Source organism: Crocuta crocuta, unplaced genomic scaffold (genome assembly GCF_008692635.1).
Source record: "Crocuta crocuta isolate KB4526 unplaced genomic scaffold, BGI_CrCroc_1.0 scaffold102, whole genome shotgun sequence".
Classification (NCBI taxonomy): Eukaryota; Metazoa; Chordata; class Mammalia; order Carnivora; family Hyaenidae; genus Crocuta; species Crocuta crocuta.
Window position 1 is genome coordinate 549597 of NW_027530019.1, and position 27055 is coordinate 576651.

Below are 27055 nucleotides of genomic sequence, written 5' to 3' on the forward strand. Positions count from 1 at the left end.
GAATGGATCAAGAAGATGTGGTTTATCTATACCATGGAATACTACATGGCAATGAGAAACAATGAAATCTGGCCATGTGTAGCAACATGGATGGAACTTGAGGGTGTTATGCTGAGCAAAATAAGTCAGGCAGAGAAGGACAGATACCATATGTTTACACATATAGGAGAATTAGGAGGGACTTAACAGAGGACCGTGGGGGAGAAGAAGGGAGAGGGAAATAGCGGAGGAGAGGGAGGGAGGCAAACCATGAGAGACTGTTGAATGCTGAGAACAAACTGAGGACTGATGGCAGTGGAGGGGAGGGCAAGGGAGGTGATGGGCATGGAGGAGGGCACTTGTGGGGATGAGCACTGGGTGTTATATGGAAACCAACTTGACAATAAACTATTAAAAATATAAAATAAATAAATAGAAAAAAATAAATAAAATTTATTTTTGCCATAACTAAATGTATTTCCTCCATTTCTTTGATACAGTTTCAAAAAGTCAAATAAAAATCTGTAATATGTTTAGTACATGATTAAAAATAATTGTGGGAAGCTTTAATTTATTCCATGATTTTATGATCTATCTTTTACTAATCATATCTGGATTTCTGATATGGTGAATGTAAAGAATTTCTTTGATAAAAAATAAAATCTTTTCATATAACTTTTCATTAGCATTTCTCAGATGTTTGTTTTTATTCAATACTCACTTACCAAATGACATAGTCCAACTAAAGGGCACAAAACAAGTATTGATCTTCCTATCTTTAGGAAATCTTCCCTGTTTTAATGAAGGTACAAAGAATAAAGGAGAGAACATATCTCTTCCATAAATCACCCAGGATGAGCAGAGGACATTTCAAATATTAAAAGAGAAGATCTAGTCCTGAGGTATCAAAAGAAAATAAAAGAGTCTATAAATGGTGAGCAGGAGACACTCTGGTCTTCAAGTAGAAAAAATAAGTATAACAGGGAAAGGGGGAAGAAGAAAGTATAAAGGCAAATCTAATGATGCTATCATGGTTACATATCAAAGAGGACCAATTTCTCATCAATTAGAAAGAATGTGGGGCAGGTGAAAACTAATGGTTAAGAAGTAAGGAAAAGATGAAAATTGGGATACTTAAATTTATTCCTTCCAAAACTGAAATTGCAACTGGATTCAACATAAGCGTTTTGACTTCATCTTGACCATTATAGAGAAATAATAAATCCAGTTCTCTAGTAGAAGTCTGAACCTACTTTATGTTCTACGTCATGGTTTGTCTATTTTTGCTACTCCTTCTGCCCACAGCATTTCAGGTAGTACCAAAATATCAGGACACCCTCTCCATTAATCATATTGCAAGTGCCTCTTTGGTAGACTTAGCCATTACTTGTTACTTTGCTTTTGGAATATAGCCTTCAATATGTGTGCATAAAATAAATCCTAAATGTGCAACATTAAAGTTGGATGGCATTTTGGATATTATCTAGTAAAATGTCCTTATTTCACATGTGAGGAATCTAAGACTTGGGGAATTTGATAATTGGCCCAAGGTCTCATAACAAGTGGCATTTTGATGAGTCAATAATTTAAAAAACTTTTAAAATGTTTATTTATTTTTGAGAGACACAGAGAGACAGAGCATGAGCAGGGGAGGGGCAGAGAGAGAGGGAAACACAGAATCTGAAGCAGGCTCCAGGCTCTAAGCTGGCAGCACAGAGCCTGATGTGGGGCTCAAACTCGTGGACCACAAGATCATGACCTGAGCTGAAGTCGGAGGCTTAACCGACTGAGCCACCCAGGCGCCCCTGATGAGTTAATAATTTTAGACTCCTCAAGAATCTGCTATTCTAGAATAGCCATGAGTTTTAATTCATCTGCCCTGTCTACCTGCGTATAATTTGCAAATTCTATGCATAGAGGCATAGGGTTATGTTGTTATTGGAGAAAATAGACTTATTCTATTAAATATTGCATTGGGGCACCTGGGTCAGTTGGTTAAGATTCTGACTCTTGATCTCAGCTCAGGTCATGATCATATGGGTGGTGAGATTGAGGCCCACATTGGGTTCTGCCCTTCAAGCACGGAGCCTACTTAGGATTCACTCTCGCTCTCTCTCTCTGACTGTCCCCCACTTGTGTGCACTTGCTCTCTCTCTCGCTCTCTCTCTCAAAATAAACTTTCTAAAAAAGTATTAAATATTGCATCAAATCCATTATATCTATTTTGAAAGCAACCTTTCTTTTGAAAAATCTTTATTATTACAAATCATAATGAAATATATTTAATACTTTCTAACATTCTTTTTAGTTTTGGGGGAAGTGCAATGGGATAGTTTTGTGTGTGTGTGTGTGTGTGTGTTTGTGTGTGTGTGTGTGTTTCTTTTAGAGACAATGAGATAGTTATGAAAGGAACCAAAGGAAAGAGGAACATTTCTAAATCACATTTTTAAAAATGGGAAAATATTTGTCTCTCTCTCCAAAGAATCTCACTCTATGGGTCTTGAATTAAAAATTCAAAATATCACCAAACTGATATTTACTAATAAAGGTAGGAAAGGCTGCTTTATATACCTTAAGTTTGGAAAACTTCATTTTGGAAAACAAACTTTTCCAATGAGTGTATTAACCATGTCTCAAATATGTTGTGTTATCTTAACTTTAGTGGAATAAAATCCATTCATTTCCAAGACAGTGTACTTACTGATTCAGGACAGGTGTGTAGGCAGTTTTATCCTCATCAATAATAGTGACCATCAATGTAATAAGTTGGGGCCAAAAATCCAGATTCTTGGTGGTTGGTCCCTGATCTTCCCGAGGAATGTCCTGTTTCTTACTCTGCTCACAAGGTCACGCAACATGCAAAAGAAAAGGTTAAATGGTATGACTTTAGTTTGTCACTGTCAAATGGAAGGATCAGAGAAGAGTGGTTACAGAAAAATTCTTAGGTCATGTGAGTCAAAGCTATTAAATTCAGGTTTACTTTCTTAATTGAATGACATCCCACTGGATCAAGACACATTGGCCAGAGTAAGCTTGCATTTTTAAGTTCTTTGGTTCTAAACTGGAAGTTGATCTTTCTCAATTGTAGTTCATGATCTCAGGAATTATTATTATAGAAACTATCCCTTTAATGTGGCTTCTTCAAAGGAAAGAGGTTGTATTCTGTGTGTACAAAGGTGTGGGGGGGGTGCATGGGCATATTTGTGAAATTTATCCTGCCTAAATATTTTGTTCACAGTCACATTGGTGGTAAGTGGGCAGAACTGAAGCCTGTCTGGTTACAAAGCCAGTACTGTTAAATTCTACAGTACATAAATATGTTCTATGAATCGTCTGGAACACTCTCATTCCACCCACAAATGCATCTAGTTAAATAACAGCATGTAAGTCTTTCTCTCTCTCTCTCTCCGTGTGTGTGTGTGTGTGTGTGTTTAAATCATATTTGAATCCTTGATTTATCATGCTTCATGAATTCTCAAGCTCTCACTTCTAGATGTGTGTTTCCCAGGATGATCTAAATTTATACTGAGATGAACAGAGTACAATTACAATCTTTAATGTTTCACATATCAGCTTCATACTCAACACATAATATTCTTTTGTCTGGTGGGTATTCTTCTTTGAGCACTTGTTTTACTTTAAATAATTACTCAAAAACAATAAAGACAGAGGCAATTTTCACTCAAGTATACAAATAAGTAGGAAGCATATGGCTTACCTAATTATTTTTGTCAAATGATTTATAAGTTTATATAGGTCCCATTTATCTGAAAATTTCAATTTGTGGCTCAGGAAATTCATAAGTTCTCTGGTACAAAAGGTGTATTAGATTTTATTTGGCCCAAACTACTGCCATTTCCAACATCTCATCCAAAAATCAGTTACCCTCTGCCAAATGGTTGTATGCATACTTTCTAATGCTGCCTAAGACTTGTAACCAGATCTGAATGAGTCATCACCACATTATTGTTCTCCCTTAAGTTAAAATATAGCCCTCTGTTGAATCCACTTACTATTAGAGACCTCTGTACACAGATTATAATGTACTTTCAGGGACATGTATTTTCCTAAGGTACTTTCAAGTGCTGCTGATTTACCTTTATTCTCAAAATCCAGCAGATATTAAATGTTGGAGTGCTCAATTTGTCCAAAATTAGAGGCTGGCACAAATTGCTTCAAATTTCCAAAATAAACTATAAGTACTCCCCAAAGGTTCTTAAGAACATTGTCTATCTGGTCCCTAAGAACCACTTCATATTTCTTGGCAGGCTTCCTCTTTCAATTCTTGGAGGTACACTGAGGCACATCAGAAGATCTTCAAGAAGAAAATTGGGCAGAAATATGGGCTTATAAATATCCAGCTGTGTACTTTCAAGTTACATTTTCTGTTCAAATTCATCTTTCTTTTGTGAACAAGATTTTATTATTGCCACAATAATGTGATTATTTACTCATTACATTAAGCTCAATAGATTTCTTCCTCTATGATGTATTTAGAAGTCAGGAGAACCTGGTAGATATTTATAAAGGTTTTAAAAAAATTAGTTCTGATGGCCACAGCATTTGTTTCTCAAATGTATTTGAACTTGATTAATACTGTCATTAATCATCATGATGCATATATAGCCAAACTATGTCTCATTTTTTTCAAGTAATATGATTAAATGAAATAACTATAGATGACATGTCCAACATCAAAACCACTTACTGTCATTCTGCAAAGAATAATATGGAAAGAAGGAAAAATAACATAGTTGAATATGCATTAATTCCAAAGTCCCTTAGCTGTGGCACATTATACTTTCATTACTCTTTATTATGATATCAGAGGATTACAGATGGTCCGGTTTTTTCATCAAATTCTTTATGTGGCACCAGAATAAACCAAACTGGATGCTGAATCATTAAGTTTTTACAAGTCACACAACATTATAAGAAACCAAGCTTTCCCTAATTTAATAATGCACTTTAGAAGATTGTATGTTTGAAAGGATGGGGCAAAATTAAGTATATTGGAATATTTACCATATTTCTTAAGAATTAATTTTTTCTGGATGGGGCAAAATTAAGTATATTGGAATATTTACCATATTTCTTAAGAATTAATTTTTTCTAAGTAGCACATTATTAATATATTAGAAATCTATTAGAGTATTTGATCTTACGGTCAGAAAAATTAAGGTAGACCAAACTCAAGAGTACCAAGATAGCTGACTTCAAAAACATGATGGGCTGTGATATAGGAAGAGATTAAAAGATAAATTAGTCTTGTGTGATCAAGAAAAACCTAGTATTTGAGAGTAAAATTTTCAATACAGAAGATTTTAGTACAGCGCACGGGAAAACTTTCTAAATATCAGATCTCTCCAAATGTCATAAACCCCTGGACATTAGGAGGCATGTAGAAAAATCCCTTGTCTACATTGTACCTAAAAATTGACTGCATGCCAAGTGACTTTTTAATATACTTTCTTTGATTATATGCCTATAACTATAATGACAGAGAAGAAAATGTAACCAATAAGCTTTAAGCATTTGATAAGATGTTGATTAAAAATATACAGTTATATAGTTACTGTTTTTAACAGCTTTAATGAGGTATAATTAATATATGAAAACTGAAGATACTTGATATATACATTTGATAAGTTTGGACATATTCATACATCCATGATATCATAACCAAAAACAAGGTAATAAACCTATCCATCATCCCCAAAAGTTTCCTTCTGTCCCTTTGCTTTCTTCCCCTACACTTAATATGAGATCTAACCTCTTGCATATTATATTGTTAATCATAGGCACTATGTTGTACAGCATATCAGGAGATCTTAATTCATTTGTGTAACTGTAACTTTATACCCAGAGAACATTTGGGTACTATTTTAAACGACTGGAATACATTGTGGCAGAAACTGGATAGTGGTTCCCCAAATCAGTTTCCTCTTCCTTGAGTACACAGTTATGTTACAGTGGAGGATTAAAGATGACTTTAAATTTTACAATTTTTCCATTAAAATGTATGTCTATATTTCCTTCCCTTGAATAGGGGTGATTATGACCAAAAGAATATGATGGAAGTGACCTGTTTTCAGGATGCGGTGTTAAGAGGCTGGCAATTCCCAGTTCCTGTCTTTTAGACCATATGCTCTGGCAATGCTAACACTGAACTGTGAAAATACCCAAGTTGTTTTTGGAGAGGTCCATGTGGAGAAGAACCAAATGATAGATCTAGTACAGTTCCTAGCTGAGCTGACAGCCAGTACCAACTTGCTAGCCATATGAGTAAGCATGTCAGAAGTAGCCATCCATCTCAGATCAAGCGAAATCAGCTGAAGTCACATAGAGCAGAGATGAGACTTTACCACCCAGCCCTGCTCAAGTTGCTTATTTGTGACAAAAGTAAGCTATGTTATTGTCTTAAACCATTAAGTTCTGGGGAGGTTTGGTATTCAAAAACAGATAACTGGAACAGAATTTGAAACTCCAAGTGGGTCATACAAGTAACATAAACTGAAAACATGTGGCAATGATCTGAGACTGAGTGGTGGTAGGCAAAAGCTAGAAGGATTTCAAGAAGTTTATGAATGAAATCAGAGGACTTGCCTATGTGAACTCGAAGGACAGTGAGGAAATTGTTGTTTTAGGCCAGGCAGAAGGTGACACCTATTATTTAGTGGGGAAATTTTGTCAACATTGTTACCTACAATAAAAGCAGAAAGTAGAAAATATAATGCGAGCTGTTGGATTTAGTACAATGATGAACATGCCAAGTGGTTTCTTATAGCCATGTAGAATAAGATATAGCTGGAGACAGAAGGGAGCTAAAAACCAAATATATCATATTCCAAGCAGAATTTATAGGAAATATAGAGAAGCCAGGACTTCTGGGTTCAAAAGTAAAACCTTCTCATCCTTAATCCCCCCAGAAGGCAAGGCTTTCAATGTGAGAAATAGCTTCAAGAAACATATCAAATCCAGAGTGCTTTAGTGGTATAACTAAGATCATGCAAAATGTCTAGGTCCAAAGCAAGTTTTCCAAGAGCTTTATGAATATTTAAGTTATACCTATTAGAGACTCTAAGAATCTTAAGAAAGTTCCTTTTTGAATTGTTTTGCTAGAAAAAATTCTTTTGCTTATAAGAATCTCATAGTTCCTTGTGCCTTGTAGTTCATTTCAACTAGACAGAAAGACTTTTATGAATCTTAAGTGCATTGTCCTATAGCTCATGTTTTTCCAACTAAGGTAGAGAAGGTCTTCTCATAAAGAAACGTGAGTGCTATTTTTGTCTGATGGAATACCTACAGATATGTGGAATAAATTATATCAGTCTGGACAGAAAGGAATTAAGTCAGTATAAAAGGAAAAGAGGACTTTGAATCTCTAAACTTTTATGGGTGACAAGTAGACTAGAAGGCTACTCAGTTGTAACAATGAAACAGGATAAATGGCTCAAGGGCAAGGCTAAAAGCCCAGCAAATGAAGCCAAGAGTCACAGAGAATAACTTACAAGCAGCAACTAAGCTCCAAGTAAGAACTGACAACATGTTCCCAGCTAGATCTCATAATTTCAATGGACAAGGGCAGTTTACACTAATGAATCCATGAAGAGGCCCACAAGGAAATACGCTAAGGTTCCTAGATAGCACCTTCAGCTAAGCCTTCAAAAGTTTCATCTAAAAGATGACAACTGTTACCAATTTTCTAACAATGTGGTTAAGCATCTTGGAAGTGGAACCCCTCCCCCTTAGCTCTAATAGAGCCATTTCAGTTAGTGCTGCATGGAGCAGAAATAAGCCATCCCAAATGAGTTCTGTCCAAATAGCAGACATAGATTAATGAACAGGACACATATTTTTTTAGCCACTGAGATTTGGTATTGCTGCATAGCCGCAGATAAGCAGAACAATTGCATTCGCTGGCCTCTTTTGTAGTTAGTTGTGGAAATGTAACTGAGTTCCAGCCAGTAGAATGTGAGTTCTATAGCATACTAACCTTCCGCACATAATCCTCAGTTCTCTTTTCTAGTTTGCTGTGTAAAAGCACAGCCACCTTAGTATCATGTTTAAGATGGTAGATTCATAATAACGGAGGGGCTTGGTTCTCTAAATCACTGGTGGAAGAGTGAAGCAGGTACTTGTGGATACAGTGTCATACTCCTTCCGCAACCCTAATATCAACAATTGCATCTCTGGTGAGCAATTCTATGTGTTGCCAGAGTCCCACATCAAGCACTTGCTGCAACCTCTCTCTGCTTTGCTGCTTGGGGCCTTTTATAAAATCACAGGCCGTTCTGTCCACATTGAAGTGTGGCCCAGAAGTGTGAAAGGGTCAATAGCTCAGTCTCCCTGTATTAGCTTCCTAGTGCTACCATGACGAAACACCACAGACTTGGTAGTTTTAAAGAGAAATGTATTCTTTCACAGTTCTGGAGGTAGGAAGTCCAAAATCAAGATATTGGCTGAGTTGCTTCTTTCTAGAGGCCCTGAATTTCTTCCATGACCTTCTCCTAGCTTTTGAGGACTGGACGACCCCTGACAGTCTTTGGTCTACAGATGCATAATTCCAGTCTTTGCCTCTGTATTTACATGTTCTCTTTTTCTGTGTGTGACTTCTTTTCTGCCTCTTTTTAGTACATCTGTAATTGGATTTAAAACCTTACTCTTAGCTCTAGAGGCTTATTTTAATTACATCTGCAAAGGTCTTTACTCCATATAAGGTCACACTCTGAGGTTCTGGGTGGACATATCTTTTGAGGAGACACTATTCAACCCACTACACTCCCACCCTCCATTGGAATAATTGTGAATTATGCTCTATGTGGTTTCCCACTAGGCTCCCAAGGGAATAGAGCCTCAATTGAAAAGAGAGATAAGAAGCTAATTCTATACAGGGGTGCCTTGGTGGCTCAGTTGCTTGAGCATCTGACTTCTGCTCAGGTCATGATTGCATAGTTTGTGGGTTCAAGCCTCATGTCAGGTTCTGTACCAACAGCCTAGAGCCTGGAGCCTGCTTTGGATTCTGTGTCTCCCTCGCTCTCTGCCCCTCCCCCACTCATGCTCTTTCTCTCTCAAAAATAAACAAACATTAAAACAAATAATAAAAAATTAAAAGCTTTAAAAAAGAAGTTCATTCTAGCACGCTTTATTGCTTTTCTCATTTCCACATCTTTCATTTCTCTGCCTACTAAACGTCTCTTGCTGGGGTCATGTCTCAAATAAACCACGACAAGTTCCTTTTGTAGGATCTGCTTTCTGAGAACCCAAAGTATGACTGGAAGAACCACTTGTGTATTCAAGAGCACCCAGTTTTACAGATTTTACAGGAGTAAGAATAAAACATGACTCATATTTGAGTTTATTTGTGTAAGCAGATGGTGTGATCTGAATTAATACAACCTCATTGTTCTTTATAAATGCAAACTCTCTGTAGGCTTTCCTGGCCATGTTTTAGGTGTCATCCCATTTTCCTTTTGTTTCTGTCATTATCATCTAAAACCCTTTCTCTTCTTAAAGGTATCTTGAAGCACAGTGAAAATCCTTACATTTTATCTTCTTAAGCTTAGCTATTCTTAGATGTTTCAGGAAAGTGATTTTTAGATATTTTATGCTTCAAATTGATAAACAGTTTCTCTCAAAAAAGGAACATAATTTTTTTTAAAGGATGAAGTTACAACTGGGTATTATACTGCAGCAATAAAGTATACAGTCTCTTTTTAATGGATTAAAAATTCTCTTAAAGAAATAATAGGGCACCTGGGATGCTCAGTTGGTTAAGCGTCTGATGCTTGATTTCGGCTCAGGGTCATGATCTCATAGTTGGTGAGTTCGAGCTCCGCATTATGCAGTGTGGAGCTTGCTTGGGATTCTCTCTCTCTCTGTCTGTGTCTCTCTGCCCCCCATGCCCCCCCCCTCAAAATAAATAAATAAGCTTTAAAAAAAAAAAAAAAGAACTGGTAATATCTCTCTCTCCAAATTTGAAGAACCCAAGGAAATGAAATAGATAGAGGGAATTAGATGCTGTGACTGGAAGTCACAGAAACTTTGCTGTTAAGCAGGTGTATTTATTTTCTGTTGCTTTGTGACAAATTACCCTAATTTTAGCAGCTTTAAATAGCAGACATTCATTGTCAGGTAGTTTCTATGGGTCAGGCATCCAGGCTTGGCATAGCTGGGTACTCTGCTCAGGGCCCCACAAGGCTGTAACCAAGGCATCGGCCGGGGATGGGATCTCATCTGAGTATCAGGGTCCTCAGGATGGGATCACATCTGAAGCAAGTCTATGTGACTGTTGGCAGAATTAATTTCCTTGTATCTATACAACCCAGAGAAACTTGATTTTTCAAGGCAAGCAGGACAAGCTCTCCAACCACAGAAAAGGGTCAAGTTTCCTTTTAAAGGGTTCACCTGATTAGGAGGTCTACCCAATTTGATCTCTCTTTTCATTAATTCTCAGCCAAACTGATTAGGGACCGTAATCTGAAAAACCCTTTGCCTTTTCTACTTAACATAATCTAATCACAGGTTTAAATTTTTGTTTTAGGTTTATGTGGTTTGTATGTATGTATTTGCTGTATTCTGTTGGCTACAAGCAAGTCACAGGTTCTTCCCACACTTCAGGGAAAAGCATCATATAGGAGCATGAGTCATTGAGAGTTGCCATAGAATCTGCCTCCCACTGCAGGGGAAAGTTATTTTAACACTTTATTCGGGGGCTGGGGGGAGGGAAATGATGTTACCAACTCCAAGTCTGCTGAATGGTTGAGCGGATATTCTGAGTAAACCTCTCAGTTGACACAACTGAGATACTGAATGAAGGGTTGTGATTTGTAAAACATACAACATTTTAGAAAACAGCTTTTCATTATCTTATAAAGTCAATTATACAGATATTCTAACTCCTGATAATTCCACTTATACATATATATCCTAGAGACACTTTTCCATTCATTCACCAGGAGACAGCTACAGAAATGCCCAGAGAAGCACTGTTTACAATAGCCACACTGCCCCAAACTGGAAATAACCCAACTCTCTATCATCTGTAGAATATATAAATTGTGATTTATTTGTATAATGCAATTTCTGTAGAGTACTAAAAGTGGCCATCTGTGCAGTAGCTACTATGGTGCTCTGCTCAGATTCCCTCTTTAGGGCCAATGACAATCCCCTCGCTGCTGGTAATAATGGCTGCTGAAGGATTATAGTTATGTTCTTTACTAGGAATTGCACTCAGAAGCAGGGAACTGATTCACCCAAGTTACTCCCTCGTCTAAAATGCAGCACTAACGACCAGCCTATGCTGTGATACCAAAGCTCTGTTGCTTTGCCTCAACTGGGGTTAGCTGTAAAGAGCAAACCCACCTCCAGGCCTTCTTGTAGGATTAGCTGAACTCTTTTATATAATCATATTGCAACCAGCTTCTCCACCTGCCTGATCCTGCCTTTCCCGCTTCCTTAGAGATGTCTCTCTAGAGCTGTGCTGTCAAATACAGTAGACCACTAGCTACACGAAGGTCTTTAAATTTATATTTATATTCATTCAAGGAGTGTCTGGGTGGCTCAGTCCATCAAGCATCTAATTTCAGCTCAGGTTATAATCTCACTGTTACTGAGTTTGAGCCCCATGTTGGGGGTTATGCAATGATGGCTCAGAGCCTGGAGCCTGCTCCGGATTCTGTCTTCCTCTCTCTCTCCCTCTCTCCCCCTCTCCTTCTCGTTATTATTTTTTAAAAATATAAGTGTTTACTGGTTTTTACTTAGGATATTTTTCAAAATAAGAATTTAAGAAGTAATCTAGGCTCTTAAAAAAGATGATTATTAGTAGAGAACAGGTACAAACAAGATAAAACCTAACAATATGACATACGACCATTATTAAGGAGTAAAAGACTGGAGTAAAACCTAGGAGAATCCTGAGAATCTAATAATTATCACAGAAATAAGATTAGACATCTCAGAGTTGTAAGACCTATGATTTAGTTACATCACATTGAAACTTTTTATAAGATGTCTTATCCACAAAAGACTATTTAACTAAGAACTACTGACAAGCCTCAGACAAACAAAAAAGTTTTGAGATGAGTTAGATATGTTTATTAAACTGGGGGACTTAACAGAGTGCCATGTTAATGACAAGAGTGGAGGATGGGTAGTGTTTCACTGGACTGAAGGGCATCTATTCTATACATTTCCTGCAAATACTTGATAATCATTCCAAATAAGAAATAATTAATGAACATTTACATTTTAATGAAGATTGATATTTTGTTTTTTAAGCTTGTGTCAATGGGATTTTTTAAAATTAGATTTCCCTGCTACTTATAAGAAATTTAGATGCTTATACCTTATGCAGATGCAAAGGTGAAAGATTCTTACTATAGATCAAGAGCCAGGAAACTGTAAATAGTCTTTGGAGTAATGGCTTGTAAAACAGAATCTAACAAGATGACAAGATGTCAGTTTAGATATCAGAAGGATCAACTAGAAAACACTAAATTCCTGTTTTGTCAAGAGTAGAATGAAAGTCAAGATACAGGCAGGGGTAATTTGAGGAGAATTAGCATTGAGATCCTGCAGATGTTGTCATGATATGATCTGTCAGACTGTTCATAGTCAAAGAGTTGTAGAACTGAAAGGAGCCTTAAAGATTTCAAGTGCTATTTTTTCTCTATGTCTAATGTAAGTAAGCAAACTGTATGCCTAAATGCCTGTATTTCCATAAAGGAATTTATTGATTATATGTAGCGAACTAAATTGCCTGAGGGTAATTGAGGTTTCTAAAATTTATGTCAGACTTAGCAAAAAAAGACAGTCACTAGAGCGTTGCTTTTCTCAAGTTGATTATTTATCAGTGTTTAACAGCCATGCTAAATGGGGTCAGTAAAAGGATCAGATATCAGTTGACTTCCATCTCCTACTCCTTTTTTTTCCATCTGTGCATAGAGGGAGATGCAAGTAGTTGATGAAAGCACTAAATAAATGCTGTTTCTAGGAATGCTACATGTTAACTCTATAGCATTGTAGAATATACCAGTGATAATGGCATAGAAAAATTCAACAATGACATTTGATACACTGAGTTCATAATAAACAAATGTCTATTATTTCCCATCACCCTTAAAAACACGAGGAGGGTATGCAGTCAATACTGAGAATCTCTGACCAATCAGATTCTAAAACAGTCAACTATCATTTTCTTAAAAATAGCAGACAATGTTAGGATGGAAAACCAGAAAAGAACAGGCCCTCATATCCTTTTGGTTTTCCTCCTTATTTCCTTTTCTAGGCATGCAAGTTGACTGATCCAAGGGACACTTTTCTTCATTGTTTATCTACCCATTAGAGGAAAAATATATCAGTGAAAGTTTCATCAATAACAACAACAAAAAAAGGAACATCTAAGAATCTATCAAACTAGATAACTCGTCAGCAAATAACCAAAGGGATGCTATGCTTTCTTCTTATCCTATCTTTAATTTTACAGCTGATAGCACCCATCTAGTATTTCCTCCTGGACTTATCAATTCACTGGGTAAACATAAAATTGGTGGTGCATGTTGTAAATTATATGGCTTCTTATTAATGTCTGATTCGTTACTTTCGAATTTAGTGTTGCATAGGGAACAGTGATCCAAATAGTCAATTACCAATTTAGTTGTAATTGTGGCTGGCAATAAGCAAGCAAAGAAAGGAAAGGGATTCAGCAAAGTCATTATTTCTGTTGAGGGAGAAAAATCTCCAAATTAACCTTGCTTCAAATTATTGCACTTCAAAACTAACAACATCAAAATGAAATAAAAAGGTAATACCCCACCATTCAACTGATGGACACCAACATTCAAAAATGCAACTTTTCTTTGGTTCACAATCCTTTAACCCACATTGTCTATTTATGGACATCTTGTGAATGTAAAAACACAGTGGTTTTCAACCTTATCACTTGTAATTCGAAAAAGACTCTTTTTTTCTTCATTTGTAGATCTGGTAGGTCCTTATAAGGTATATTTGAACAAATCATTATTTCATGAAAGAGATTATTCTAACAGCAAACGGAGGAGAGGATTCTGGTTGTTGTTATTTTTAATCAACAAATTATAGTGAAATAAATCTATAGTTGTTCAGCACAGTAATGCCATACTGACTCATTCATTCTCTGAGCTTAATGAAATAGACTGCTCAGCCTTAATAATAATAGAACAATCATATTAAAAAGTTCTGTTTAACAAATGCCTACTGTGTTTCAGTTTCTAAAACAAGAGCTTTGCCGTCATGACAGACATTTATCACAATTGCTTCTTTAATTATTGACCTAGATCTATTTTATATATATAAAAAAAACCAAATGTCCCTTGCTGCAATAATTATCTGCATTGAATGCAAATACCAGACATAGAGCAGGCACTCATTAAAGAGTTTTTAAGATAACAAATATGAATTGTTTGTCAGCATCGTTATGTTTTAGGTGCAGGTGTTGGGAGAAGAACTGAGGCTTAGGCAAGTTAAACAACTTGCTTAGGTAACACTGCTTAAACATCGTTCAAATCCAATTCTGTCAGGTAGAGTAAATACACAAAGTACCATGAAGCAATCTTCACAGAAGAGATTACATTTGATTTGATTACATAAAGAAGGTCTGATAATGAAGAAGCTACCAAGGGACGGGGACAGGGGAAAAGAAACGACGTCCTGATTCTCACAACAGCAGAAAAGACATTTCTTAGACTTGTGAACAATCCATCCTATAGATAATACTGTTCTTGAATAATGAGTTTCAAGTAATATGAGTTTCAAGTAATGGTGCCCCAGTGCCATCCGTGGCTTAACAGAGATAAAACAATACAAGGCAGCATATCAGTGATACGAAACACTTGTTAAGAGTCACCGAAATGCAGGTCAGGAACTAGGGTGAGATAAGCCTTGAGAGCAAAATTTGAGAGTCAATCCTACCCTTGCACAATCCAAGGGACCTTATCCTAGTGGAGCTGGTCTGACTGAAGTGTAAACACTGTGAATTTTCAATAGTCATTCTTAGTTCCAGAGCTGTGTTTTTCAACATGAAGCCACTAGTCAAATGCGGTCAAAGAACTTTAAATAAAATTAAAATCTGTTTCCTCAACTGCTCTAGCCAAAGTAGCTATCATTTCTTGAATCATTTACACTTTCCCTTTAGAAACTTTTCAGTATTTATTTTGAATTCACTTATCCTACCAGTATTTACTGAGCAGATAACAAGGATAAGGCACTGTATATGAATGGGCAAGTGGAAGGTATTCTCAGAAGTGAACCAGATGCAAATCCTTCCTCCAAAGGGCCTATGGTGTAATTGGTGAGTAAAGACTTGCAAAAAATAGCCATACTAGGAAGTAGAACAAATTCCCAAGAGGTCAGACTAAGGAGAAATTATTTACTGTAAGATCTATCACCAAATCTTTATAGAAAAGGTAGTATTTAAATTGAGACTATAGGACTACATAGGGCTGGAAAATGTGAATAGGGAAACAGGAAAGCTTTATTGAAAAAAGGGCAGGAAAAAAAGAAAATGTGAACCATATAGGAGAGGATATGTTTGGTTTGCTTTGAATATAGGATGTATGGGAATTGATATGCTTTCTTATGTTTTCTTAGTAACTTCTGATAACTTTTAAGAAACAGTTCATAAATACTCAGGATCAAAGCTTTATATTAATAAGTAATTATGTTATTAATAGCTCATCTCATGCATAATTGAATTCCATGAAATGTACGGTAATTGTTAGCTCCTAAGGTTCATGAGAAAATAGCTATGCTAGAGTGCAGTAATTCTTGATTTAAGTGGGTCTTAGGGAATAATGTCCTGCTCTGTTTTATGGTAACTTTAGTGCCCTGCAGCCCTTAGATAACTAAGTGTATTATACACATACAATTGAGGGCTGTCTGAATACGTCTTAAAGACAGGTTAGCCATTTTTTAAAGAGAAATGAAGAAAAATATCTTCTATGGATTTTCTCTAAAATATTTGTGAGTGCTCAGGCAAAATCCCACAATAAAACACCATCCGTGTGCAAGGTGATGTTTAGCAGAGATATCACTGAGAAACTTCCTCTTCTTATCAATGCGTCAGACTTGTTTCTTCCAGCAAACTGGAATCAGAATTACTGCCTTTATCCTGGGTCAAACGATTAGTCATTTTCAAACCAATTAACAGATAATATTTATAATTCTAGCACACAAATCATGTAGAACCAAGATATCAAAAGGATCATCAAAAAACTACAGGTACAAGGTAGAGATGTGTGTGTGTTCGTGTGTACATAAGTAAAATAATACAGTGTTTTCAGACAAGAATGCTTTTTGTCTCGGGAATCTCACTTTGGGCTGGGGGATAAATCTCAGGGAAAATACAAAGCAGGATTAAAATCCACATCTGTAAAGCCATAAGGGAAATCTGGAAGGGCTAAACATAAGTACCCTAAGCTGCCAGCTTCTTTATAACATTTTGCCATGTTAGGGAACAAAATCTGTTGTACAGCAGGTAGGAAATCCATCAGTAAAATTATAGGTAAATGAAACATTAGTAATTAACTCTAAATAATAGGAGAGTCATAATTAAAAGATGCTTTTAAAATAAAAATAAAGTCTTCATATCTGAGGGAGCAATGCTTGATCTCAAATGGAACCATTAATAAAAATGGGAAATAAAATAACACACAGAGGCAGTGTCATAAATTGCTTTTCTTCTGTGGAACAACTAACCAAATCCTCCTAGAATACTTTTACCTATAATGCTTCGAGGGTCACAAAAGTTAACATAATTCAAAATACCTTCAAAGTGCAGAATTAAAATGGGTACATTTTTCTTTCTTTCGAAAAACCCAGTATTTTTACAACTGAGTAAGAGGAGGCATCTGAGTGCTAATCCTTCACAAAACACAGTGTAACTGAAGAAGCTAAAGAATGTTTCACAGTGGTCATGAGGATGGGGTGCTTCTGGGAGTCAGGTGTGAGCGACAGGACACATGGGAGCCTGAGCAATGTGTCACATGAGTACTGACTAGAAAGATACTCTTCTCTCCTAAAGGCTGAGTCTCCCAGTACTCATAGCTGACATGTAAAATTGTAAATTAATAAGCATGTCTATGCAAATTACTACATAATGCAAAGGATATCTTGCAAATACAAGAAATAAATTTGAATAAATAAAAAATACTTTAGTTCAGGGTGCATGGGCAGTGCCCAGGGAATCACCCTTCCCCCAAGGTATTTTGAAGATAATGCAGAGATTTCTGGTGGGCACAGTGAGCTTAGCTTCTGGGGGTGAGCAGACCAAAGTCGGGAAAAGGGTACAGAGGCAGGAGCTCAGTGAGGTCACCGAATTTAGTTAAGTCAAGAGCAGAGTGGGGCAGCTAAGACTGAGAGGGTCATTAAAACAGTCCAGGGCTGTGACAGAGAACAGCTGAATTTTCTGGATGGAATCTCCTCTGTCAGGCAAGAAAGAAATGTCTGTCAAATTTAGAATGGAGAGGCTGCACCATGTCAGTAGCTAGATTCTTTGCAATCCAATCAGAACTACTGCTCCAGACCTGGTGCTGGTATCAGCAGTGGCATGTGGAATTACAGTAGCCTGCACAGCAGTTATGACCCAGCTGGACTGCTCTTACATCCAGCCGAAAGTGGGTCTAGTATCCTACTATTTGACCCATTCATGGTTTCTTAGTTCACCTAACTATTGATCAGTAATAACCACTAGACAAGTGTGTTACCTGCACTTTCTAGAAACAAATTACATTAAATAAGGTCCATTAAGTCACTTAAAGAGGGACACACTTAGGACGATCAGTACTACATTTCTAATGTCTTGAGGTGAACCTTAGATCTGGTACTTCTATTTTCCAGAGAAGTTTTAGACGTTTTATTTAGATTCATATCAGTTTGTTCCCATAAAAGAAGTTACTAAATTGAATTTATACTGTCCCTCACTAAAAGTATAAGCTGTCATCAGCTCAATCAGATTACAAAAGCATCTGCCACTCAGAAGTTGAAAGGAACTGAATCTGAATGCGAACAAAATAGCATTAAACCTCAGGAGGCTCCCTATGCTTGAGACAAATGAACACTGAAATTGGGTCCTGCTCAAATACCAAGAGCACAGGGCTTTCATGGAAGCTGATGCCTTTCCCTCTCACAGCAGCTCTGAGTATAATTAATTAAAAATAAAATAGGATTTTCATCTCAAAAACTGAACCATCTTCAGGCAGTTTAATTTTTATTTTCATTTCAGGTCAGTTTTCTGCCTAACACTCAAGGAGCCACCTAATTCACTTGGGTCCAGCTACATCAAATAGATAATGTCACGGTTTATAATCTTTAAGTACCAAGATACATGTATTCAGTTTTCTCCCATGGAGCCTATCCCTTCTTCTTTCACACAACGTCAGTTAAGCAGAAAGCTTTTTCTCATGTTTTTGTTCACCAGTGATACGTAAAGATCAAGTTGGACTTTTTAATCAGTATTCAGGGAACAGAGTATCTATACTAAGTTGATGGAACTTTAGCCAAAAGAAAAGAAACACGTTTTTTAAAATTTGCCTTTATAAAAGGTGATTCCTGCTGAATTTTTTTAATACCCTGAAAATGCATTTGAATTCTCCTTACTTTTTATAAACACCTACAGTTATCCAGGATCCCCTAGTTAGAAACCCTTATTTAAAAGATAAGATTTGGGGCACCTGGGTAGCTCAGGTAATGATCTCACGATTTGTGGCTTTCAGACCCACATTGGACTCTGCACTGACAGTGTGGAGCCTGCTTGGGATTCTCTCTCTCTCTCTCTCTCTCTCTCTCTGTTCATCCCCCACTTGTGTGGATGATCTCTCTCTCTCTCTTTCAAAAATAAACAAACATTAAAAAAAAATAAAAGACTTAAATATTTCCATATGCATTATTCTTACTCAACATCCACTGCAGACCTAGGGTATATTTCTGTAAATAAATTATTTCAGTAAAACAAGTCAGGTTCTATTAGGAAATGAATTTCAGTGAGATTACCCAAGTAGCCTATTAAGTGCTCTCCTTGCTTTCAGTCTCACTCCTCCCATTAATTCTCTATTCTGCAGCCAGACCCATCATTATAGAACACAAATCTGATCATGCCATGTTTCTACTTAATATCTGTAGAAGCACTGCATTTCCTTCAGAATAAATCCAAATTCCTTAATTTAGCTTCCAAAGCATCTGCTTTTCTCTTCGGTCTTATCTGATTTCACCAGTACTGCTTTCACTATTATTAGTATTAAAAGATTTGTGATTAAGCCTCATGACCAGATTGGCACTGTGGCTGGTCACAGTTGTTGCAGCTTTTGGTTTTGGGAGGGATGAAATCCCCTCATAAGCCTCTGAGGTTTTGCATATGTGCGGCTGTCCTTCATTTTCTAAGGATCTCCCTTGACATTTTCCCCTCACCACCCGCCATCCTTCTTTTTCCTAATATACCCTGCTTGCTTAACTCTTACTTATTCTTTCTTACTTTTTATTTAAAAAAAATTTTTTTTAATGTTTTATTTATTTCTAGGAGAGAGAGAGAGACAGCGTGAGCAGGGGAGGGTCAGAGAGAGAGGGAGTCACAGACTGAAACAGGCTCCAGGCTCTGAGCTGGCAGTCAGCACAGATCCCGACGCGGGGCTCGAACCCACGAATCCCGAGATCATGACCTAAGCGAAAGTCGGATGCTTAACCGACTAAGCCGCCCAGGCGCCCCAGTCTTTCTTACTTTTTATATATGTTCTTTGAAGTCACTTCTTCCTGAAAGACGCAGTATTTGAGCCTCCTATCTCTTCGTTCTCACAGTACTTTCTACACTGTATCATAATTACCCTTTACTTTGAGTTTTGAGGTAGATGAGGGATTCTCAAACCTGAGTATGCATCAGAATCACACAAATTTTGGAGGGCTTAAATCACCTCACACAAGGAGATAATGGTGCAGTAAAAAAAAAAAAAAATTACCTTTGGGGCTTCCCTTGTTCAATATTTATCAGACCTCCTAGTATTTCAACATCTACCATGATCATCACTATGTTTTCACTCAAATTTTCAATATTTAAATTGATTAGGAGAATAAGATAGAGTGCATTTTGATTAAACACAGGATTCCCTTTTTTGTTGTTGTTTTGTTTTTTAACTAAAAGAGTCAGATATCTTTGTGCAACACCACAATTAGCAGAGCCAATCCTATATGGGTTTTGTTAATAATTGAGGAAACACTAATATTATTTTTAAAAGGCAAAATATGTTTTTTTATAGAGTGCTGTTCTAAGAACAAGGGCAATTTATGTGGAAAATCACAGCATAGTTCATTGGAAGGATCAAAGCATTTGTATTTGTACTCCCCCCTCCTCAGCTTCCTTGGTTATTCCCCTAGTGATTTTTTCTAAAAAGTTTACAGCTGCTAAGCTATCTATTTTTAAAATAACTTTGGAAGCTTCAAGTTTTTAAAGTATATGAACTTGAGGAAACCTCTTTTAATTTCTGCTTTGCCTTTTAAAACATTGATTAGTGTGTATTAAAAATATGAGGAATCGCATAGTAATTAATTAGTAAATATTTAGGACTTGGGTTTTTTGTTTTTGTTTTGCTTTTGTGTTTTACAATTTCATATAATGAGGTAAGAATGGAGATAAACAATAATGTTATTCCTAAAGCTAGTTTAACAACTCTTTTCACATCTGCTATGTCACAACAATAATTTACAGAAAGATTTGTTAGAAAATATAAGAAAACAAGTCTTTTTTTTTTTTAAACAGTATTCCAGGCTATATTTTAAAAAGAAATGGAATACAAAACATTATTGGGTGATTTGATTCTGCACTGTAATTCATACTTAACTTTTGTTTCCAAAGTTGCTTTAAAACATTACTGTAGAACAATGTTTCCAAGACAAGTTACACAAGAATAAATTCCAGGTGAGGCACAAATTTAAACATGAAGAAACTATCAAAATTCTAGATTAAAAAGATGGGATCAGATTTTTAAAATAATCTCAAAGTAGGGAAGGTATTGTTCAATATGGTATAAACTCTAGAGGCTGTCAACTAAAACAACTGACAATGTAGGGGCGCCTGGGTGGCTTAGTCGGCTAAGTGTCCGACTTTGGCTCAGGTCATGATCTCCCAGTGTATGAGTGCCAGCCCTGCATTGGGCTCTGTGCTGACAGCTCAGAGCCTGGAGCCTGCCTCAGATTCTATGTCTCTCTCTCTCTCTCCTGTCTCTCCCCCATTTGTGCTCTGTCTCCAAAATAAACATAAAAAAAACACATTTTTTTTTTTACAAAAGAAGGAATTTATTCAAGAATGCTCTGTGAACTGGTAATTCCCCAATGGTGACAAGCTAATCATGGCAGTGCTTCTCTTTTTTTTTTTTTTTAATATTTTTTATTTATTTCTAGGAGAGAGAGAGAGAGAGACAGCGTGAGCAGGGGAGGGTCAGAGAGAGAGGGAGTCACAGACTGAAACAGGCTCCAGGCTCTGAGCTGGCAGTCAGCACAGAGCCCGATGCGGGGCTCGAACCCACGAACCGCGAGATCATGACCTAAGCCAAAGTCGGATGCTTAACCGACTAAGCCACCCAGGCGCCCTGCTGGCAGTGCTTCTTAAAAACAGGAAGTTGTAGAAGAGGTGTGAGAAGGTAGGTAGAGAAGTCCATTATGTGGCTGACAATTGCCAGGGAACATGCCCTTCCTCACTGGAATCACACACACACACACACACACACACACACACACACACACACACACACGGAAAATGCTATAAGAAAGATAAGAGAGCTGGGGTGCCTGGGTGGCTTAGTTGGTTAAGTGTCTGACTTTGGCTCAGGTCATGATTTCACTGTCCTTGGGTTCGAGCCCCGTGTCGGGCTCTATGATGACAGCTAGCTCAGAGCCTGGAGCCTGCTTCAGATTCTGTCTCCCTCTCTCTTTGACCCTCCCCTGCTCATGCTGTCTCTCTCTCTGTCGGAAATATATAAAACATTAAAAAAATTTTTAATTAAAAAAAAGAATGATATGAGAGGATAGGACAGGGTAGGGGGTCAGAGACTACACTGAAACCTAAACCCTCAGTGTGAGTAACCACAAATGGGAAGGACACCACAAACAAGGAGAAGGAAGGGGATCAGACCACATACAAGCACCTCTGGCATGCAGGCACAGTGGGACCCATACTGGGAAGATGAGTTCCCTTATCATCTACCTTTGAAAACCAGGGGTTGTTAACTAAGGGAGCTTTAAAAATTAGCTACGCTTAATCTGAAAAGGCCATAGGACATGAAGTACTTACCCTTAAAGAGTCAGCATACTAAATAACTCAACCCCAGACACAGCACAGCAGCAGAAGTTTGAAAAGGGCCTGGGATTTATGTGACGGAGATTTATTAACTGATCTTAAAACAGGTTCCAAATGAGTAGGGATCTGAAAGAGATTTCACTGGGAACAAAACTGCTAGTGAGCAACATTTCTTTTCCTTCCCCCAGTCTACAGAGCCAGAGGCTTGCAGGAGCCAACCCTAACATTTTCCATCCACCTTGTTAGCACAGTGTGCCCCACTCCAGCATCTCCTTGTGGACCCAAACCATCAAAACAGCCCATCTTGGGAGGTCTCCCATCAAAGCAGCTCATGAACTGTCATACCAGGCAGAGAGCCTCAGTCAGGACAGTCACCACACCAAATTGACTCCTATTGTAAGGAGGAGAGGAGACAAACCCACAAAGAAGTACACCCACAGTTCCTACAGCTGGGTCCCTTAGCTGGCTGTGTAGGGAGCAAGCCTTGCTCTTTGGTGTGACTGCAGCTGTGACAGTTAGGCTGGCTGCCACCTCTGCCCACCAAGTAGCCCTCAGTGGCCTCTGCCATGCGTGTCCACATCAATGGGAGCCAACTCTGCCCAGTGTATCCACAACAGGCAAAGTAGGTCATTGCAGTTGGTTCGGCTAAAGGTAAAAGTCCAATCAGCCACAAAAGTAGGGTACCAGCAGTCCACAGTGGGGACACTCCAGAGTGCCTGAATCTGGTGACCAGGGGGGTATTACGCTATATGACACTACATGATCTCTTCTACACAAGGCCATCACTTTTAAGACTGGGAGAGTAGCTATCCTGACCAATATATAGCAACACAGAGAATTAGAGAAGAAGAAGAGACAAAGGAGTATGTTCTGAATGAAATAAGACAAGATCACAGTAAAAGTGCTAAATATAACAGAAATAAATAGGCCAGAAAATAATTCAAAGTAATTATCATAAAGATACCCACTGGACTCTAGAAAACAATGTATAAACTCTGTGAAAACTTCAAAAAAGAGATAGAAAATATTAAAAAGAACCAATCAGAGCTGAAGAACTCAACAGCTAAAATGAAATATACACTAGAGGGAATCACCTGTAGATTAGAAGATATAGATGAAAGAATCAGTAATCTGAAAGACAGGTTAATGGAAAGCCACCAAGTTGAATGGGTAAAAGAAAAAAATAAATGAGAATAGGTTAATGGAACTCAGTGACACAGTCAAGTATAATAACATTTGCATTATAGGGATCCTACACCGAGAAGAGGGGGAAAAAAAGAGAGCAGAAAACTTATTTGAAGAAATAATAGCTGAAAACTTTCCTAATTAGAGAAAGGAAACAGACATCTGGGTTCAGGAAGCACAGAGAGACTCTAACAAGATTAACCTAAGGAGATCCATGCCAAGACACATAAGAATTAAAATGGCAAGGGCACCTCGATGGCTCAGTTGGTTAAGTGTCCAATATTGGCTCAGGTCATTATCTCTACAGTTTGTGGGTTTGAGCCTCACATCAGGCTCTGTGCTGAAAGCTCAGAGTCTGGAATCTGCTTTGGACTCTGTGTCTCCCTCTCTCTCTGCACCTCCCTTGCTTACAAGCTTGCTCTTTCTCTCTCTCTCTCTCTCTCAAATATAATAAACATTAAAATTTTTTTAAAGAATTAAAATGGCAAAACAAAGAACTGAGGGATAATGGAAGGAAGGTGGGTAGGCGATGGGCTAAATGGGTAATGGGTATTAAGGAGGGAACTTGTGTTGAGCATTTAGTATTACATGTAAGTTATGAATCACTAAATTCTACTCCTAAAAGCAAGGTTACACTACATGTTAACTAACCAGAATTTAAATAAAAGATTGAAAAAATAAAATGGCAAAATGTACTGATAAAGAGAGAATTTTAAAAGCAGCAGGTGGAAACAGTAACACATAATGGAAACCCCATAGGGCTATCAGCTAATTTTTCAGAAGAAGCTAGGCATGCCTGATGGGAATGGCATGATATTTTCAAAGTGATGAAAGGAAAAAAATCTGCAACCTAAAATACTCAACAAGGTTATCACTCGAAACAGGAGAGAAAATTTCCTAGCAAAATAAAAGTTAAAGTTCTTTACTGCTACACTAGCCCTGTAAGAAATGTTAAAGGGAATTACTTAAGTAGGGAAAAGGCCATAACTAGAAATAAAATTATTTTAAAAAATTGCACAGGTGAAAGCAAACTTATAGTGAAAATAGAAGGTTAATCACTTAAAAAGCCAAAAATTACTGAAGGTATTAACAAAGGAAAATATGGCATCAAACATAAAATGTGGACATTGGAGTAAAAATACAGTGCTTTTAGAATGGATTTGAATTTAAGCAACCATCAGCTTTAAAGAAATTTTAATATTTTTTTTTCACAGAGAGACAGAGTATGTTAGGAGAAGGCCAGAGAGAGAGGGAGACATAGAATCTGAAGCAGGCTCCAGATTCTGAGCTGTCAGCACAGAGCCCAATGTGGGGCTCAAACCCATAAACCTCGAGATTATGACCTGACCCAAAGTTGGACCTTAACCAACTGAGCCATGCAGTTGCTCCTAAGCAACCATCAGCTTAATATAGACTGCTATACATATAAGATGCTATATATGAACCTAATGGTAACCGCAAATCAAAAACCTACCATGAGAGAGGGAGAGACAGAGAGACAGACAGAGAGGCAGAGAGAGAGAAAGGAATCCAAGCATATTACTAAAGAAAAAAAGCCATCAAATCACAAGGGGGGAGAGAAAGAGAAGAACTACAGAAACAATCAGAAAACTAGTTACAAAATGGCAATTAGTACAGATCTATCAATAATTGCGTTAAATACAAATGGACTAAATGCTTCCACCAAAAGACATACAATGGCTGATGGATTAAAAAACAAACGACAAATAAAAACCAGACAACACAAGTATCATTTCTATCTTGTCTATAACACACTCATTTCAGACAGAAGCCTCACACAGATTTAAAGTGAAAGGACAGAAAAAATATACACTGAAAATGGAAGTGGAGGGGAAAAAAAACCCCTCAGGTTGCAAACTTTTATCAGAAAAAACAGACTTTAAAACAAAGACTGTAGCAAGAGACAAAGAAGGGCATAATATAATGATGAAGCAATCAATTCAACAAGAAGATATAACAATTGTAAATATCTGTGTACCCAACTTAGGAGACCGAAACAAGGCAATATTAAAGGGAGAAATTGACAGTAATACGATAATAATAGGAGATTTTCACACCTAATTTACAACAATAGATAGATCATCCAGGCACAAAATCAACAGGGAAGCAGTGGCTTTGAGTAACATGAGATAGGATAAACCTAACAGATATATACTGAACATTTCATTAAAAAGTAGGAGATGTGTTACAAAGCTGTATTCATCAAGATAGTATGGTACAGGCACAAAAATAAACACATCAATCAATGAAACAGAATAGAGAAACCAAAAATGGACAAACAAATGTATGGCCAACTAATCTTTGACAAAGCAGAAAAGAATATCCAATGGAAAAAAAAGACAGTCTCTTCAGCCAATGGTTCTGAAGAACTGGACACCAACATTCAGAAGAGGCAACAGCCTCTTTGATCTCAAAGATCAAAGATCCCAAAAGATCTCTCAAAGAGAGATCAAAGCAGCAACTTGTTACTAGAGATGTCACCGAAGACCAGGGAAACAAGTAAAAATGAAGTATTAGGACCTCATCAAGATAAAAAGCTTTTAGACAGTGAGGGAAACAAACAAACAAAAAAACTAAAAGGCAACATTTGGAATTGGAGAAGACATTTACAAATGACATATCTGATAAATGGTTAGTATCCAAAATCTGAAAAGAACTTATCAAATTCAACACCCAAAAAAGAAATCAGTAAAGAAATGGGCAGACAACATGAATAGAAACTTTTCCAAAGAAGACATCCAGATGGCTAACAGAAACATGAAAAGATGCCCAACATCAATCATCGACAGGGAAATACAAATCAAAACCATAATGACATAGCACCTCACACCTGTCAGAATGGCTAAAATTAACAACTGTTGGAGAGAATATGGAGAAAGATGAACCCTCTTGCACTGGTGGTGGGAATGCAAACTGGTGCAGCCACCCTGGAAAAGTGTGGAGGTTACTAAAAAACTTAAAATTAGACTTACCCTAAGACCCAGCAATTGCACTACTAGGTATTTATCCAAAAGATACAAAAATGCTGACTCAAAGGTGCATATGTTCTCCGATGTTTATAAGCAGCACTCTCATCAATAGCCAAATTACAGAAAGAGCCCTTAAGTCCACTGGCTGATAAATAGTTATATGTGTGTATACACACACATCCATATACCACATCTTCTTTATATATATATATACACACACACACACACACACATACATTGACGATGAAAAAGAATGAAATCTTGCAATTTGCAATGATGTGGATGGAGCTAGGATGTATTACGCTAAGCAAAATAAGTCAGGTAGAGAAAGACAAATATCATATGATTTCACTCATATGTGGAATTTAAGAAACACAACAGGTAAACATAGGGAAAGAGAAGGAAAAAAACAGACAGAAGCAAGCCCTAAGAGACTTAAATACAGAGAACAGACTGAGTATTGCTAGAGAGAATGTGGGGGTGTGTACTAAATGGGTGATGAGCATTAAGAAGGGCACTTGTTGAGATGAGCACTGGTATAATATGTAAGTGATGAATCACTTGGTTCTACTCCTGAAACAAATAC

At 37.3% G+C, this 27055-nt stretch overlaps 1 protein-coding gene across 2 annotated transcripts in view; it reads right to left on the reverse strand.

Annotated features, from left to right (window-relative positions):
• UNC13C (unc-13 homolog C) overlaps positions 1-27055 on the reverse strand; it is a 558456-nt gene that overhangs the window by 205820 nt on the left and 325581 nt on the right. For both annotated transcript variants that reach the window (XM_077764313.1, XM_077764311.1), the window contains one exon: positions 2681-2814. In XM_077764313.1, the coding sequence (XP_077620439.1) occupies positions 2681-2814 (134 nt within the window). The remainder of the gene's footprint in view (positions 1-2680; positions 2815-27055) is intronic.